This window comes from Mesoplodon densirostris, chromosome 14 (assembly GCF_025265405.1).
Source record: "Mesoplodon densirostris isolate mMesDen1 chromosome 14, mMesDen1 primary haplotype, whole genome shotgun sequence".
In the NCBI taxonomy this organism is placed as follows: domain Eukaryota; kingdom Metazoa; phylum Chordata; class Mammalia; order Artiodactyla; family Ziphiidae; genus Mesoplodon; species Mesoplodon densirostris.
This window is the reverse complement of record NC_082674.1, coordinates 66,442,373-66,459,398: the sequence shown is the minus strand read 5'-3', so window position 1 is coordinate 66,459,398 and position 17,026 is coordinate 66,442,373. Positions and strand designations below refer to the sequence as shown.

The 17,026-nt window shown below is 45.4% G+C and overlaps 1 protein-coding gene across 2 annotated transcripts in view; it reads right to left on the bottom strand.

Annotated features, from left to right (window-relative positions):
- Positions 1 to 17,026, bottom strand: part of UXS1 (UDP-glucuronate decarboxylase 1) — a 73,692-nt gene that overhangs the window by 32,271 nt on the left and 24,395 nt on the right. For both annotated transcript variants that reach the window (XM_060117200.1, XM_060117201.1), the window contains exon 5: positions 10,933 to 10,993. In XM_060117200.1, coding sequence (XP_059973183.1) covers positions 10,933 to 10,993 — 61 coding nt within the window. The remainder of the gene's footprint in view (positions 1 to 10,932; positions 10,994 to 17,026) is intronic.

Sequence of the window (17,026 nt, the reverse complement as noted above, 5' to 3'; positions counted from 1 at the left end):
TAGAACGTGCACGGCTGAGAAGCCCTGATGTCCGACAGTTTCCTATCAGCTGCGTCCATTCTTTATCGGGAGGCCGATTTTCTAAACCCCTTTGCTTTAGGGATGCGAACTGACATCTGGCGGGGGTGGAGTTTTGGGCCAAGATCCCCAGATCACCGGAATGACGCAATCAGCCCAGCTGTCCTAATTTCATATTCTCTCCACCACCTGTCGACTTGTCTGGTGTGTGTTTTATCTTAGCGCTCCTACGCGTTACCTGTACGCCTGAATGATGATTTGAAAAAATAATTTTCTGAAAAATAACTGGGTTTCCAATCTGGCTCACCACTAGTGTTTACCTCACGGGGCAAGATTTCATTTTATCTTACCTTTGTTTTATTGCATTTTCCCACAGTTTTTAAATCAGAAAAATCACACCTTTTTTTTTCCTTACAAATTTTATTTTGTATGTCTCAAATTGTGGACGTTATATGAATATTTCTGCAAAAAAATACATCTTTTCAGAAGAAATTTAACCCCTCTTAATGTAACTCTATTATCTATATGCAAATGTTTCCTAAAATAAGATGTTCAGTAGCTTGCTAACTTTATCTCTGCATCTAAAATAACTGGTGAGGCCTGGGAGCCAGCAGAAATGCAGGGCATTAAATCATACACAATAGCTGCCAACACTTCACTAATCTCAGTGGTGACAAAATTGCTGGAAGCACCTTAGCCTTTCTTAAAATAGATTAAAAAAATTTTTTTTCTTAAATAATTCCTTTCTATCTAAAATACTTAAGATTTATGTAACCTAGCCGGGCGGTTATAAAATGTTTCTCGGGCTTCCCTGGCGGCACAGTGGTTAAGAATCCACCTGCCTATGCAGGGGACACGGGTTCGAGCCTTGGTCTGGGAAGATCCCACATGCTGCGGAGCAACTAAGCCCGTGCACCACAACTACTGAGCCTGTGCTCTGGAGTCCACGAGCCACAACTACTGAGCCCGCGTGCCACAACTACTGAAGCCTGCGCGCCTAGAGCCCGAGCTCTGCACAAGAGAAGCCACCGCAACGAGAAGCTCACGCACCGCAATGAAGAGTAGCCCCCGCTCGCTGCAACTAGAGAAAGCCTGCGCACAGCAATGAAGACCCAACACAGCCAAAAATGAAAAGATAAGCAAATAAATTTTTTAAAATTAAAAAAAGAAAACCAAAATAAAATAAAATGTTTCTCCTAATCTATTTCACCCCTTTAGGAAAGCATTTCAAAAAGAAACAAAACGGGCAGAAGCTTAGCACTCAGGCAGCCTCCTCAGGAAAATGACCGCTGAACGCAGGCCTTTGAGTAACAGGGAGCGGACAGTGGGAAGAACAGACACAGGCCTCGTACACGGAACAGATCAGGCCGTGCACAGCTTTGCTTGGCTCTGCAGTCCATGACCTCTGCCCCGTGTGCTGCTTGCTCTTGTCAGGGCCAACAGGCAGCTAGCGGGTCCAGCTCAGGGCAGCACGCAATCTCATGCTGCCCCGTCCATCAGCAAAAAGAAAAAGAAAAAGGATGTCTTTCAGAACAAAACTCTTCTTTGTGCGAAGGCGTCAACAATTACTGAAAAGGCTTTAAGTTTCAGCAACCATATGCCAGCCTTGGGCACCAAATGACTCGGAGATGTGACTTAACCTATGAGGCGGTAGATGAGTCAAAAACACTAGGCTCATGGATTGTGGTTATGCGTGAAGTAAAAAAAAAATTCGACGGTGCCCAGCATCACAGGAAAACCATCCCACGTGGAAATGACAAGAACCCTAGCAAGGCCGTGTAGGGTTTGTACATTTGCGCAGAGCCTCAGATTTTCTGATCACTCTGACGTGTGGCCGCAGGGAGATTAGGAAAATCAGCTTTTCTCTTCACTGATATATTTCTCAATTCATGCCTAAATACTTACACATTTTTGATGTGATGGAAATAACCCAAAAGATGGGTGCACAACTGGCTTTAGAGTCTACTCAGGGTGAGGTTTAGTAGCTACCCAAAAGGGCAAGAGACTTCCTGTAACTTCTAGAAGAAAAGGGAGATTTTGTGGGGGAAACAGTTTAACACTGATTCACAAGTGTTATTCTGGTGTTTGGGATGCACGATCCTACACTGGAGATGACGGCCAAGAACAGACACCCCTGTGTCCTAACCACTGATATGCCAAGGTCACAGATATACCAGGAGCTCCACAGACCTGGTGAAACAAGATAACCACAACAGGAGAAAATTAATTCAAAAGCCAATATTTAAGTCTCTGGATTTTGTCCTAAGGGCATACAGCAGATACGGAAACATTTATCCATGAAAATCTGCCAAAATTTAATAAGAACCGTGAGAGTCTGGACTCCTGACCCCCGAGCCTGCTGGTCGAGCGCTCCCTTCCCCCAACCAGCTCCCACCCCCGACTCGGAGCAAAAGCTCCGCCCCAGGCATGGAAGCCTGTAACTGATCAGGCGCCACTGATCTCCCTAAAGGAACTGACTTTACTTGGAAGAGACAGTGGGGAAGTTCAAGCATAAGGGGGATCAGGGTGGCAAGCAGTAAGGAGGAGGCTGGCAGCTCTATGATAACAGCTGGTTTAGAAGACGGAACCGGGGAGAGACCCAAAAGCCTTCCCGGGTCAGAACAAACCTCCAAGACTGAGCTCAAATCTCCCTCTGCAAAGGGGCCAGAATTTAATTAGGTAAAACTGAGGAGCAATTTATAATGCAAAGCTCTGACGAAAGGACCCATCACCCCACCGGCCAGTTATCAGAGCCTACCACACAAGGCACACGGCTCAACAGAGCAATCAGGGAAGGAGACCATGACAAGGGCCCTGCTGGAACCACCGTCATCCAGGTGACCGGGTCCACTCCCGAGGCTGCAGCCTCTGAGGAGCGGCCACCAGATCTTCACACTCCAGCGGAAACAGACGTCACCAGAGTAGACCAGCCAGGCCACCGAACAAATAAATAAGCAAACCAAAATAAAACAGGCCTCGGGGAAGTGGGGGATCAGGATCCAGAGCTGCTGCAATGAACTACCCAAAATGTCTAGTTTTCTACCAAAAATGTGGAGATGTGCAAAGCAACAGTTGCATGTGACTCATGCACAGGAAAGCAACCAGGCAACAAAACTGCCTGTGGGACCCAGGTGACAGATTCGACAGTCTCCAAAGCAGCCACCACAAATATATATACTCAAAGAAGTGGAGGAAACCAGATTAAGGAATTAAAGAGAGACAAAAAAGAGAAAAGTTATAAGACAGAAACAGATGGAAATTCTATGCTGACAAGCACAGAAACCAAAAAGAAAAGCGGACCAGAGAGATTTGACAATCTTCTGGACCTGGCAGAAGCACAAATCGGCCAACTTGACGCTGGACCAAAGGGGGCTTATGCACCGTGAAGAACAGAGAGAAAGGGCTTCTCTGGTGGCACAGTGGTTAAGAATCCGCCTGCCAATGCAGGGGACACGGGTTTGAGCCCTGGTCCGGGAAGATCCCACATGCTGTGGAGCAACTAAGCCCGTGCGCCACAACTACTGAACCTGTGCGCCTAGGGCCTGTGCGCCACAAGAGGAGCCACCACAGTGACCTCTCACTGTGCGTGGCATGCACAAGCCACGCACTTCAACGAAGAGTAGCCCCCGCTCGCCACAGCTAGAGAAAGCCTGCATGCAGCAAAGAAGACCCAATGCAGCCAAAAATAAATAAATAATTTTTTAAAAAAGAGAGAGAAAATAAGGGAGGGTGAATAGAGCCTCTGACATACATGAGACGCCAATAACCACCCCAACATGCATGTAATGGGAAAAAGGAAGAAAGAGGAACAGAAAAATGCTCAAGGAAATAATGGCTGAAACTCCCCAAAACTGATGAAACACAGTAATCTACACTTCAAGAAGCTCCACTAACTCCATGTAGGAAAATGTAAACACAGGTAGATGCACACAGACACGTCACACTAAAAATGATTAAAACCAGAGACAAAGATGAAGTCTGAAAGCAGGTGCACTGGGTTGAGTACTGTCCTGCAAAATGTATGTCCTTCTGGGAACCTCAGAACGTGATCTTATTTGGAAACGGGGCTATTGCAGGTGTAATTAGTTCAGGTGAGGTCAGAGTGGATCAGGGTGGACCGTGAGTCCAGCGTGAGACATGGGGAGAGAAGCGCTTGGTGATGGAGGCAAAGGCCGGGGTGATGCCCCACAAGGTAGGGCTTCAGGGACTACTGGCCGCACAAGAGTGCAGAGAAAGGCTGGGAACGACTCCCGCCAGAGCCTCCAGACAGAGCACAGCCCTGCCGACAACTTGGATTTACACTTCCAGCATCCAGAATTGGGAGCTCCTGTTGTTCTGAGCTACGGGGTTGGTGGAATTATTACAGCAGCCGCAGGAAACTGAACAAGAGGAAAACAGAATGACCCCTGAAGTGCAGGGAACCCCAGTGTGACTCACAGCTGACGTTTCATAACAAATGATGGAGAAAGCAGTAGAGAGAAACTACAGCCAAGAATCTTACAGACACCAAAGGTAACTTACAGAGATAAAAAACAGAGAGAGGTAAGAAGTGAGAGAATTCATTGCTATCAGACCTGCCATACAAGAAATACTAAATTCTTCAGGCAGAAGGCAGATGATACTGGGGGGTGGGGGGAGAATAAAGTAATTGAGTAACTATAGAAGGCAATATAATTGCATTTTTTTCCTTTTCCTCTTAATTGCTTTAAATTTAAAGACCAAACTACTTAGCACAACAATGTGGACACACTTAAAGCCAAAGAACTATACACTTAACAATGATTAAAATAATAAATTTTGTTATATATATTTTACCACAACAAAAAAGAAAAAGCCACTTGAACAAAATAATATATATAATTATATTATTTATCCTTATAGAATACAGAAATATATTTGACAACAATAGTGCAAAGAAGGTAGGTGAGAGCTAAGTTGTCTGCAGTAAGGAAATGACACCAAAGTTAACTCAAACCCCCAGGAACAAATGAAGGTTGATAAAAATGTTATAAAAAGGTTAATGTTAACAAATTCCATAAATATATCCTTTCTCTGCTTTATTCACTCAGCTTATTTAAAAGATATAAACTTGTATAAAGTAATAATCATAACAGTGTGTTGGGTTTGTAACACGGATAGAAATAATACACAGAACTAATGTGGGGGGCATTTCTACGCCTCACTGGACCACAGTATAAACCTGGAGCAGAGTCATGAGTTAGGGCGTATGTGGTGAGCACTAGAGCAACCAGGAACAAAATAAAATTTTGAAATACAGTAAAAAAAAAAAAAAAAAACTTTAAAGGAATTCCAATGTTATACAAGAGAAGATTCACTTAATGTAAAAGAAAACAGTAATGGAGAACAGAGGAACAAAGATGTGAGGCAAACAGAAAACAAAATGAAGTGGCAAAAATAAAAATCAACTATGTCGAAAATAATATTAAATATGAATGGATTAAACAATTACTCAAAAGGCAGAACAGTAGAAAAAATAAGATCCAACCACACGCTGTCTAACAAGGACACTGTCAACTCAAAGATATAACATGCTGAATGTGAAAATATAAAACACAGCATAGAAACAACAATAATAAAGACAGAGTGGCTACAATGCTATCAGACAAAATAAACTTTAAAACAAAAAATGTTCACAGATAAAGAGGGGGCATTTTATAAGGATAAAAGGGTCGATCCATCAAGTGGATGCAACAGTTACAAACATTTATGCACCTACAACAGAGACCCAAAATACATGAAGTGAAGTTGAAACAATCAGAAGGGGAAACAGAATTCAACAACAAAAACGGCAAACAACAATACCTCATCCTCGATACTGGACAGAACTATGCAGCAGGTTAACAAGGGAATAAAACACTTGAAAAGCATGATAAGCCACCTGGACCAAACAGATACCTATGGAACACTCCACTCAACAGCAGCATAACACACAGTCCTTTTAAGAGCACATGAAATATTCTCCAGGAGAGACTATATCCTAGGCCATAAAACAAGCCTCAACAAATTTAAAAGGATTCAGATCATACAAGGTATGTTCTCTGACTACAAAGGAATGAAATTAGATATCAATAACAAAGACATCTGAGAAATTCACAAGTATGTAGAAATTAAATGACACACTCCCAAGTAACTAATGGATCAAAGAATAAATTATAAGGGAAATCAGAAAATACTTTGAAATGAATGACAATGAAGAAACAGCATTCCCAAAACTTAGGGTATGCAGCTAAAGCAGTGAAATTCCTAGAAAGATACAAACTACCAAAACTAACTCAGGAAGAAACAGAAAACTGCATAGGCTTGTAACAAGAGATTGAATTAAGCCTAAGTGCAGATGCCTTCTCTGGTGAACTTCACGAAACATTTAAAGAAGACTTACAGTTGACTTTCAAACAACTCAGGGGTCAGGGGTGCCAAACTATCACACGGTGGGAAATCCAAGATAACTTTTTTTTTTTTTTTGTGGTATGCGGGCCTCTCACTGTTGTGGCCTCTCCCCGTTGCGGAGCACAGGCTCCGGACGCGCAGGCTCCGGACGCGCAGGCTCAGCGGCCATGGCTCACGGGCCCAGCCGCTCCGCGGCATATGGGATCCTCCCAGACCGGGGCACGAACCCGTATCCCCTGCATCGGCAGGCGGACTCTCAACCACTTGCGCCACCAGGGAGGCCCCTCAAGATAACTTTACAGTCAGTCCTCCACATTTGTGGTTCCACATCTTCAGATTCAACCAACCAGACTGTGTAGTATGGACTGCACTGTGTCTTTTTTTTGTAAATAAATTTATGTATTTATTTATTTATTTTTCTTGGTTGCAGTGGGTCTTCATTGCTGCGTGTTGGCTTTCTCTAGTTGTGGCAAGCGGGGGCTACTCTTCATTGCGATGCGCAGGTTTCTCATTGCGGTGGCTTCTCTTGTTGTGGAACATGGGCTCCAGGTGTGTGGGCTTCAGAAATTGTGGCACGTGGGCTCAGTAGTTGTGTCTCGTGGGCTCTAGAGTGCAGGCTCAGTAGTTGCGGTGCACGGGCTTAGTTGCTCCATGGCATGTGGGATCTTCCCAGACCAGGGCTCGAACCCATGTCCCCTGCATTGGCAGGTGGACTCTTAACCACTGCGCCACCAGGAAAGTCCCTGTAGTGTGTCTTTACTGAAAAAAATCCACATATAAGTGCACTGGCACCGTTCAAACCCATGTTGTTCAAGGGTCAACTGTAATGCCAGATCTTCAAAGTCTTCCCAAAGAGTAGAAGAGGAAAAAACACTGCCCCATTTATCCTACAAGGCCATTATTACTCTGATACAAAAACCAGAAGACCTCATAAGAAAGGTAAATTCAAGACCAATATCTCTTATAAACATAGACATAAAAATCCTCAACAAAATATTAGCAAATCAAATCCAGCAATATATAAAAAAGGATTGTACATGGTAATCAGCTGGGATTTATCACAGGTATGCAAGGTTGGTTGCAAAATGAAAAACTACGAAGAGAAGGGAACTTCCTCCACCTGATGAAAGGCATCTCTGAAAACCCACAGCTAACAGGGCCCTTGATGGTGAAAGGCTGAAACCTTTCCCCTGAGATCAGGAACAAGACAAGGACGTCTGCTCCGCCCACTTCTATTCAACACTGTACTAGAGCGTCCAGCCAAGACAATTAGGCAAGAAGGTGAAATACAAAGCATCCATATTGAAAAGGCAAAAGCTAAACCACCTATAATTACAAATACCATGACCTGCATGAAAACCCTAAGGAATCCACTTAAAACTATTAGAACTCACCAACGAGTTGAGCAAGGTTGCAGGACATTAAGACAAAAATCAATTGTTTCTATTTACCAAGAGAATATGCAATATAAAAATGAAACTGGCAAAACAATTCAATTTATACTAGCATCAAAAAGGATAAGACACTTAGAATAAATTTAACAAAGACAGTACAAAATTTGTATTCTGAAAACTACCAAAAAAAAAGTTAAAAGAAACTACTGAAGACCTAAATAAATGGAAAGACACTCCATGTTCAAGAACCGGAAGACAATACTGTTAAGATGGCAATACTGCCCAAACTGACCTACAGATTCCATGTGTCTCTGTAAGAATCTCAGCTGGCTTCTTTGGAGAAACTGACAGGCTGGTCTTAAAATTCACAAGGAACTGTAATGGGTCCAGAACAGTCAAAATGATCTTGAAGAACAAAGGTGGAGGACCCACAATTCCCAGTTTCAAAACTTACTGCAAAGCTACAGTAATCAACGCACTGGGGTACTGGCACAAGGATAGGCATATAGATGAACAGACAGAATTGAGAGTCCAGAAATAAACATTCACATTTATGGTCAGTTCATTTTTGACAAGGGTGGCAAGACAATTCAACAGGCCATGATTAGTCTTGTCAGCCAACAGTGCTGGACCACTAGGCAGCCACATGCAAAAGGACGGGAGACCCTTATCTAAATCCATGTATAAAAATGAACACAAAATGGATCAGAGACCTAGATGTAAGATACTAAAGCTGTAAAACTCTTAGAAAAAAACATGGCAAATCTTTGTGACCTTGGATTAGGCAGTGACGTCTTCTTCTTTTTTTTTAAATTTATTTATTTATTTATCTATTTATTTATCTATTTATCTATCTATTTAGTTAGTTAGTTAGTTAGTTAGTTAGTTAGTTAGTTAGTTAGTTAGTTAGTTAGTTATGGCTGCTTTGGGTCTTCATTGCTGCCCACATGCTTTCTCTAGTTGCGGTGAGCAGGGGCTACTCTTTGTTGTGGTGCATGGACTTCTCATTGCGGTGGCTTCTCTTGTTGCAGGGCACGGGCTCTAGGTGCGTGGGCTTCAGGAGCTGTGGCACGCGGGCTCAGTAGTTGTGGCTCACGGACTCTAGAGCACAGGCTCAGCAGTTGTGGTGCACGGGCTTCTTGTAGTGGTGGCTTCTCTTGTTGCGGAGCACAGGCTCTAGGTGCGTGGGCTTCAGCAGTTGTGGCATGTGGCCTCAGTAGTTGTGGTTCGCGGGCTCTAGGTGCACGGGCTTCAGTAGCTGTGGTGCACAGGCTTAGGTGCTCCACGGCATGTGGGTTCTTCCTGGACCAGGGCTCGAACCCATGTTCTCTGCATTGGCAGGTGAATTCTTAACCACTGCACCACCAGGGAAGACCCTAGGCTATGACTTCTTAAATGTGACACCAAAGCACAAGGAACAAAAGAAAAAATAAGCTTCATCGATATTTAAAACTTCAAAGAGTACCATCAAGAAGGCAAAAAGACAACCCACAGAATGGGAAAAAAATACTTGCAAATCAAGTATCTGATAAGAAACTTAGATCTAGGATAAAGAACTCAATAATGAAAAGAAAAAGAACCCAATTTTAAAATGGGCTAAGTGTCCGAGTAGACATTTCTCCATGGAAGATACAGAAATGGCCAGTAAGCCAATGAAAAGATGCTCAACATTGTCAGCCATCAGCAAACTCAAATCAAAACCACAGTGAGAGAGCACTTCACACCTACGAGCAGGGCTACAAACAAAGACCTATCACGACAAGTGTTGACAAGGACGTGGAGAATCGGATTCCTCGTACACTGCTGCATTTCATGGGATGTGAAATGGTGCAGCCGATGTGGCAAACAGTCTGGCAGTTTCTCCAAAGTTTAAAGAGCTGCCACATGACTCGTAGGATAAATGGATAAATAAAATGTGTCCTATCCATACAATGGAATATTATTTGGTAATAAAAAGATATGAAGTACAGATAAATGCTGCAACATGAATAAATCTTAAAAACATGCCAGCTAGTCACAAAAGGCCAAACAGTGCATTATTCCACCTGTATGAATACCCAGAATTGGCTAATGTCCACAGACAGAAAGTAAATTCGTGGTTGCCTAGGGGTGGAGGGGCTGCGGAAATGGGGAGTGACTGCTCACAGGCTCAGGGTTTCTTTTGGGACGAAATGTTCTGAAATCGATGATGGCTGCACAACCCTGTGAATGTACTAAAAACGACTGAATTGTACACTTTAGGGGGTGAGTTGCACAGTACATGAATTATATCTCAACAAAGCTGGCACTTTTACAAAATGCAAAGGCGTCGATCTCTCTGGACACACTCTGCTGCATGGCACGCACATGGGGTCCTTTCACCGGTGAATTTGTACTCGCGTTTAACAAGCAGACCACTAGCCGAGGAAGCCCCCGGTGTATTTATCAAGGTGGTGTGTGAACCAGCAAAGGGTTTAAAAACCACTGCTCTGGAAAGTTTCACATTTCCTCAGAAAGTTACACACAGGGTCACCATACAACCTGGTAATTCCTCTCCTAGGTGTACATATACCCCAAAGGAGAGGAAACCTATGCCCATAGAACCTTGTACCCAGCCGTATGTTCACAACAGCATTAATTCACAATAACCTCAAAGGAGAAACAACCAACCCCAAATGCCCATCAACTGACGACTGGATAACCAAAGTGTGGTACGACCACACAGTGGAATATTATTCAGCTCTAAAAAGGAATGAAGCCCGGATTCGTCTACAGCACAGACGAACCTTGGAAACATTGAAGTTTACGAGAAAGACCACACATTGTATCGTTTGAAATGCCCCAAACAGGCAAATCCATAGAGATGGAAAGTCGTTCCCATGGTTGCCAGGAGCTGGGGGCGCAGGGGGATGCAATGGGAAATGACTGCTGATGGCTATGGGGTTTCTTTGGCTGATAAAATGTTCTGGAATTAGGATGTGGAGCTGGTGCAGGACTCTGTGAACAAACCATAAACAACTGTATACGCTGAACTGTATACACTGTACCGGTGACTTTTATGGGTTGTGAATTACACTTCCATTTAAAAAGCAAATTTCTTGATTACAAATATGAATCAGATGTGTAAACTTACCAAAATTCTTTTACGGTCCTTTTCTGATAAAAATTTTACAGGCGGGTATTTCTGGGTGAAGCTGTATAACATAAAGAGATTATAAAACAAAGAGTCAAACATCTCATGTGAGTATTTTCTCTACTTGCCACCAATACAAATGCCGGATTTGAGAACTGCTACTATCTGCCCCCCTCTCTTCTCCAAAAGAGGGTTGCGGCAACCAAGCAAGCACTGGTTAATCTTGAGTTCAAGATCAACCTGGTCCTTGTTTACAATCAAACAGGTGTGACATGTGATGCTATCCCCGGACAGGGAAAACGTCAGGAAGTACCACCGGCAGGAAGAGCTGAACACAAAACACGGGAGGGGGTGGCGTTCTCGAGATGCCATGCCCAGGCCTGGGAGGAAGAAATCGGCTGTGTGGAGTCACAGACCCGACCCTGCCGACTGTACCCCCAAGAGGAAGAGAAGGTGTTAAGTAAGACTCTTCCCCTGTTTGGGCAGTTTCACAACTCCAGCCTCCCCTACCCAGCTGGGGGCCCTGGACACAGCGACTGGGGATCAGCCCTTTCTGCCCACCATGGTCCTTCTGAACCCCTGTCTGGGGTCTCACCTTATCTTTCAATGCCTCTTGACCCCATCAAGGTGCCACCAGTCCCCAACCCACATGGATGTTCCAGGACTGGGGCAGCATAAAAGACATATAAAGTTTCAAAAGAGAGTTGATAAATAGAGACTTGAAATATCCACTCTTAAAGTGATTCGGTCAGAAACAAAAGGGCTTTTTAAAAAATGTGGAGAGAACAGCTCTAAAGTTTTTTTTTTTTTTTTTTTCTTGCAGTACGTGGGCCTCTCACTGTTGTGGCCTCTCCCGCTGCGGAGCACAGGCTCCGGGCGCACAGGCTCAGCGGCCATGGCTCACGGGCCCAGCCGCTCCGCGGCACGCGGGATCCTCCCGGACTGGGGCACGAACCTGCGTCCCCCGCGTCGGCAGGTGGACTCCCAACCACTGCGCCACCAGAGAAGCCCTAAAGTTATTATTTTAACTGCAGATGTGCTGGGCGGGGGCCCTGTCATCATCCGCTGCACGCCGCAGCCGGGACGTGGAATGCACCTCCTTACAGTGGCTGAACTGAACGGAGCAGGACAGGTCCTCAGACAGAAGACCTTGAAGCAGGTGCTTCTCGTCTCCTGAGGAGTGAAGCTCGCTGACAACAGAGCTGGGCGGGTTGGCAGTGCATGTGATCCCCACCCCCCATAGGAGCTTCCGGACTCTCAAAAGGTCAAGTTCGCCATGCAGACGCCCAACACAGGCAGGCAGCTGGGAGACTCCCAGGGGATGGTGAGAATGCCAGCCTTCCCGTGTCAGTTCTGTGACCCTGTCCACAGCCCTGGGGCAAGACCCCCAGGCGCTCTGGGCACCTCAGGCTTCCTGCTCCCTCGAGCCAGAGGGCTGCCCGCAAGCTGTCCTGGAACCCGGCCACCACAGCAAGCGCTTGATGAAGCGGCGCCAGGGAGGATGACAAAGCAAGCACTGGCCGGGGCAGCCTCCCACCTGCCCGGTACCCCGTTCTCCGAGGGCCCGACACCCCTGCTCCAGCCTCAGTCTGAGCTCCCAGCATCCACGGGCCCAGCTGACTCAGCTCCATCCCACCCTCCCCGCGCTGCCCACCAGCCCGCTTCTCCTCCAGGCCGTCCTGATGCCTCACCCACCCACCGAGGGTTCATCCCCTCCAGGCTCAAGGGTTTTAGAGAGAGTCACGGGGAGTGGGGGGGCCAGGGCCGCACCCTGGGAATGAAGTGGGCGGAGGGAACACAGGACAAGACTCGTGCATCCAGGAAGAGGTGACCAATTTGTCCACTGAAACCGATTTTCATCCAAGTGGTGAGCTTGGAACAGTGCTTTGCATGAAAGCTTAACATGAAACCAGATACGCTATTTACACCAGGCAGGAAGAGCAAATGGTTTTCTTATAGGAAATATACTTAAAAGAAATAAAACTGAAGCAGACACAGCTGCCTGACACACAGTCACTGGTGCAGGATGACTAAGAAAACCACTTCAAACAGTGTGTGTTAATAAGCCCTTGATTTAAGAAACGCAACGCTGGCTGCTTTCGTGCCCTGTTTCTCTTCGACGTGTAACAACCAAGTTTCAGATTCCACGTGGGTGATCATGTTACTGAACGTTTAAAAAATGATCTCACAGCCCTCGTTCCTCACTTTGAGGACTCAGGGCACAAAGCTCTAGGTAGGAGCCAGGTTCCTCCTGGGTGTGCACCCCCAGGCTGTGGTGACAGCCAGGTGACCCAGCTGGCCGTGCGAGGGGGGGCTGGCTCAGCCCCGAGCCCCAAGCGGGGTGGACAGGGCAAGGGCGAGGTGTGGGCTTCTTTAAGGCCAGGGCCCCTTTAAAATCCTACCCAGGTGTCGCTCACCCACGTATTTGTGTGTTCAGGCACCTTTTCCGGAGCACCTGTTCCAGGCCACGCCCTGCGCTGGGGACACAGCAGCCATGGGGCAGGGTAGGGAGGCCGCCCACCTGAAGCCTGCAGTTCTGAGGGAGACGCGGCAAGCAGGCAGAAGGAAGCGTGAACTCAGTAACGGGCCTTTCCTTACCCCCAGATGGACCCCATGGTCACTAGTGATCCCATTCCACACTCTAACCCTCCTCTTTGTTAGGAGAGCCTAGGTACTTTTACTCAGAATTTCAATTAGCATTATTACCTGCTATCTATTCAAAGAATGTTTAAAGATGTGGAGATGGAATGAAACAGCATGCTATCCAACTATTACGAACTGCAGCGTGAGGTTAGGAGGACCCAAAGACCACAGAGTCACAACACCGTCAATCCACTAGACTTCAATAAAAAAATTAAAAAGAAAGAAAGAAAGAAAAGAAATCAAACTTGCCTATACATTAGAATGACTTGGGGAGATGTGCAAACTCCCAAAGCCCAGTCTGCATGCTAGGCCAATAAGAGCATCATTGCAGGGAGTGGGGCCCAGGTGTCAGTACTCTCTAAAAACAAAACAAAACACGGCAGAGTCCACGACCCAGGCTGCTAGGACGGCACTGACCCCTGTGCCTCCCTGTGTAAATTGCTGCTGACCTGTCAACTGTGTCCTTATTTCTTGGGGCCCCTCTGCCCCCAAGTGACGTATACGTGATCACATATTTCCTCCCAGTGACATTCTTATGCTGCCGGGGTCAGAATGGCTATGTAAACATTCCTATCTCACAAAGTCAGGAGGAATGAAACTAGACTGAGCTCCTCCAACTTCCACAAGGTCGCGTCCGCACCTGACCTTCTGACTCACCCAGTAACCAGGGCCCAGCTGTCACCTGACTGGCTCACCCACTGGAGGGACAGGACCCTTTCAGGCTGAGTCACAGCAAAGCAGCCCCGCGGGGCGAGCACACACCCTCGGTGCCCAGCTTACAGGGAACTCTCACGGTTTCACAGGAATGAGTTACCAGAAAACTATTTAAGATTACAGTCATACGTGTGCTTCTCTTCCCGAGTTAAAAGGAACAAGAACATCACAGAAGTACCAAAGGGAACTGTATAATTCTCATAATTCAAGAGATCCTGTGTGTAAAGCCACTGCCTTAGAAAAGTTACCGAAATGATTCACTTTCTTTTCATAAGAAAGTTAAGGCTATTCTCTAAAGAAAATGATCACTGGTGGGCAGATTTTTTCTTTCTTTTTCAGCCAAGGTAAAACTTGTGGTGGATTACTTCTTACTGTAAACAATTTATTTTTTAAAAAGCTTCAATTAACATTCCTCAAATTACAGCAGTCCTATCAAAGGCAGGATTTCTGGTTCCCATCCAATGAAATGTTACAGGCAGTGTCATTTCAGCACCGAATAGTGGCAAGAGAGATTAAAGCACAAATAACAGCCTTCTATTCGTGATGGAATCAGTTAAAAAAACAAGGAACAACGTTTGCTCCAGTTAAGAATTGATAGCTTGCTGACTGCACAGGACTATCAGCTGAGGGCAGGAAGAGAGCGAACGAACACATCGAGTTTGATGAGTTTTCTCCATCCTCCTTTCTCCTTGATCACTTAATGAAAACACCGAGATCAAACAAAATTGCTCTCCATTTCTTCCTTCTTATTCTAGACTTGATAACAGGCTCACACAAGGCTAAGCACATCGTCCAAACACGTCCCAGGGGAAAAAAATATATACCAACTTTAATGAATGAATGTCTTCATTTTTCTTTTTTAAAGCTCTTAAGACCCAACCGTTACTCCAGACACTTGGGAGTTTGCTACACACACTCAAGGGAGAGGTCCCCGTGCCTGAGGCCAAGACAGAGATGGAGCCAAGACAAAGCATGAGCAGGACCCAGGACCTTCTTTTGGAAATCGATTCAAGTAAGAGTGTCCACGATCTAATACCGTTCTTCCCTCCCAGCCACTTCACCTGGACTCAGTTCTGGAAGCTTCCCGATGTACTGTCAGTAGGGGGACAAAAGCAAACGAATGACTGAATGGGATGATCACAGGCTCCCCATCCCTTACGTCCCATGGTGCTTCCATGTGGTCCTGGGTTCCAGGCCCAACATATGGCATTCCTACTTTGGAATCCTCTGAGACTGGTCAACAGGTGCTAGAAACCATCTGACCACCTGCTGGAGCCAAAAGAGGGCAGACGTGGCCTCAAACTGTGTGCCACGAATTTGCAGGAACTGAGAAATCCACAGGGCTTGGGAAAGGAAGGTTGCAACACCCCTAGATCCTTCCTTCTACCAACATTCAGACTATTTGGGCATTTTATTGGCGGGGGGACCAATGACACTGATGTGGACATTTGTCTGAATCATCACAGGTTGCAGAAATCAAACTGACAGAGGGCCTTAGAGGAAAGGCTTTCCCATAGGATCTGGGGTCGGGCTTCAGGAAGACTCCTGAAAAACATCAATTAACTTTGTGTCTCCACACAACTAGGGCACCTACCAGGCACCGGTGGGGGACCACAGACACCTAAGGGGGCAGGAGGAACCCCCAGCGACTAGCTTGCGGGATCTCAGTTCCCAGGCCAGAGGCTGGGCCCAAGCTCCTGTGGTGGGAGCTCCGAGTTCAAACCGCTGGACTAACAGAGAACCTCAGACCCCAGGGAGTATCAACTGGAGTGAGGCCTCCCAGAGGATCTCATCTCAGCATCAAAACCCAGCTCTATCCAACTGCCTGCAAACTCCAGTGCTGGACACCTCAGGCCAAACAACCACTAAGACAGGAATACAACCCCACCCATCAAAAAAAAAAAAATGAAATGACAAAAAATATGTCACAGACGAAGGAGCAAGGTAAAAACCTACAAGACCAAATAAATGAAGACGAAATAGGCAACCTTCCTGAAAAAGAATTCAGAGTAATGACAGTAAAGATGATCCCAAAATCTCAGAAACAGAATGAGGAAAATACAAGAAACATTTTACAAGGATCTAGAAGAACTAAAGAACAAATGAACAGGGATGAACAACACAATAACTGAAATTAAAAATACTCTAGAAGGAATCAATAGCAGAATAACTGAGACAGAAGAATGGATAAGTGAGCTGGAAGATAAAATACTGGAAATAACTACCGTAGAGCAGAATAAAGACAAAAGAATGAAAAGACTTGAGGACAGTCTCAGAGACCTCTAGGACAATATTAAACGCACCAACATTCGAATTACGGGGTCCCAGAAGAAGAAGAGAAAAGGAAAGGGTCTGAGAAAATATCTGAAGAGATTATAGTTGAAAACTTCCCTAACATGGGAAAGGAAATAGCCAATCAAGTCCAGGAAGCACAGAGAGTCCATACAGGATAAACCCAAAGAGAAATACACCAAAACACATATTAATCAAACTATCAATAGTTAAACACAAAGAAAAAATATTAAAAGCAGCAAGGGAAAAGCAACAAATAACACACAAGGGAATCCTCATAAGGTTAACAGTTGATCTTTCAGCAGAAACTCTGCAAGCCAGAAGGGAGTGGCAGGACATATTTAAAGTGATGAAAGGGAAAAACCTACAACGAAGATTACTCTACCCAGCAAGGATGCCATTCAGATTTGAAGGAGAAATTAAAACCTTTACAGACAAGGAAAAG